At 45.5% G+C, this 2077-nt stretch overlaps 1 protein-coding gene across 1 annotated transcript; it reads left to right on the top strand.

Annotated features, from left to right (window-relative positions):
- Nucleotides 1-227: 227 nt before the first annotated feature.
- On the top strand, nucleotides 228-398 carry LOC117045104 (40S ribosomal protein S29-like). Its single transcript, XM_033145885.1, has one exon. The coding sequence runs from the start codon at nucleotides 228-230 to the stop codon at nucleotides 396-398; it is 171 nt and encodes a 56-aa protein (XP_033001776.1).
- Nucleotides 399-2077: the final 1679 nt, after the last annotated feature.

Genomic DNA, 2077 nt, shown 5'->3' with positions numbered 1-2077 from the left:
TTACAATGGGCCCCTCTCGACTCGAGCTTCGTTATTAGAGGAAAGAAATCATGTTTGTATGAGCACTCTCATCACAGAATTCTCATCGTATGCTTGTAGGAAGGAATGCTCTTACGCATCAGTAAGTTAAGATCCCATTATAAGAATTAACAAACTTTTGGAGCATCTGCACCTACAGAATCAGACTGAAACTTGTTTGACGCTTCCCTTGCGAGATGCCAAGCAAGATGGGCCACCAGCAGCTCTACTTGAGACACCTGAGGAAGTTTGGCCAGAGCTCCTGCTCCTGTCACATGTGCTCGAACCACCACGGCCCGATGCACAAGTATGGGCTCAACATGTGCCACCAGTGCTTCCGCCAGTATGGCAAGGACATTGGATTCATCAAGCTGGATTAAAATGCCTATCCACAGAGATGGCTTGAAGAGGACATCAAACATGGAGGCTTTGCCCAGATGAGCCCCTCCTGCCACACATTGATGCTTTTGTGTACATAAAAATAAATAGGGTCTTGTTTGCCCTGATCCCCCTCTCGCCCCCCCAAAAAAACTTGTTTGACTGGCATATCTTCCCTCCAAGGAATCCTGGGAAGTTTGATTAAAATGGTTAGGATAATTTGCTAGAGGTTGCTGTCTCTTAGGGCAACAATGCTAAATGACTTTTTCTTTTGGTTGGGAGCTATGACTTAAACAGGTTTGAAACTGCTCTACAATATGTTTCATCACTTGAATAAATTAAAATTAGATGCCTGCAAGAAACAGACATTAGGAAAAAGGACCTAAAATATTTAATTCAAAAGAAATCAGGGGAGGAATTTATCTCTGCAGGAACAAAGAAAAAAATGGAGTTTTTTTGTATGTAAAGGTAAAGGGACCCCCTGACCATTAGGTCCAGTCACGGATGACTCTGGGGTTGCGGTGCTCATCTCACTTTATTGGCCAAGGTGTACAGGTTCTGGGTCATGTGGCCAGCATGACTAAGCCACTTCTGGCGAACCAGAGCAGCACACGGAAATGCTGTTTACCTTCCTGCTGGAGCGGTACCTATTTATCTACTTGCACTTTGACGTGCTTTCAAACTGCTAGGTTGGCAGAAGCAGGGACTGAGCAACGGGAGCTCACCCCATCACGGGGATTTGAACCGCCGACCTTCTGATCAGCAAGCCCTAGGCTCTGTGGTTTAACCCACAGAGCCACCCGTGTTTTGTATATATATCCCAATTTTTGTCCAAAATGGATTCTTTCCAATGAACAAGGTAGATATATTGGGGTAGAAATTAGCATTCATAGAAAAAAAGAATTTGGTTACCCCCAAATATGCCCCAAATGAAAACAAATCAGCTTTTTATAAAGTACTGGTGGGCAGACTGGTGGATTATCCATATGAGAATTGGTACGTTATGAGAGTTTGAATTAGAGCGGTCTCTTCTGTACAGGACAGGATTTCAGGAAGAAAATAATAATCATAAGCTCTCAAGGCAAATTGCCAAAACTGCTTTACGTGTGTGGAGCTAGGTTGGTGCAACTTAGTGTTATAGTCAATGCAGCATGAACATGCTATGAAATGGGCATTCCCAACCCTTCCACCCCACTGCAGACCTCTGCCCATGCATCCCAACCTTCTCACAGGATTCTTGTTGCTAACAATCATGACCATACATCTTGGTTCTCATTCATGGATGAAAACTGCTCCCACAACATTGTTGGCACAGATCAGATGCATAGCAATCTGAATTCAGTTTGTGCACTCCCTGTCTTCAGAGTGCATTGTGGATAGGCATGAGCTTTCATGATGCACGTGTGTAAGGGATTGGGCAGAAGAAGAGGACATTGGAGAGGGTGTGTGTGTCAGGGGCTGGGCAGAGGAGGAGGAATTGTGGAGACTGCCTCCCCATCCTAACCCTTGCAGGGAGGGTGAAGAGGAAGCCACAGGGGTTTGAGGGAGGTCACAGTTCACAGGCAGATCAGGGGGAAAGTTGGGAGATCATGGAAGAGCCAGAGCAGCTGGCTGACACGTTATCACTAGAAAGTATTTCAGACCCTCCATCTCCCTGAACCTGGCGAGCCTTAAAAGTAGG

This window comes from Lacerta agilis, chromosome 4 (assembly GCF_009819535.1).
Source record: "Lacerta agilis isolate rLacAgi1 chromosome 4, rLacAgi1.pri, whole genome shotgun sequence".
Lineage (NCBI taxonomy): Eukaryota > Metazoa > Chordata > Lepidosauria > Squamata > Lacertidae > Lacerta > Lacerta agilis.
This window is presented reverse-complemented; position numbering and strand designations above follow the sequence as displayed.

Excerpts from the sequence above, each read along its gene's own strand:
- LOC117045104 (XM_033145885.1), top strand. The coding sequence starts at position 228 with ATGGGCCACCAGCAGCTCTACTTGAGACACCTGAGGAAGTTTGGCCAG.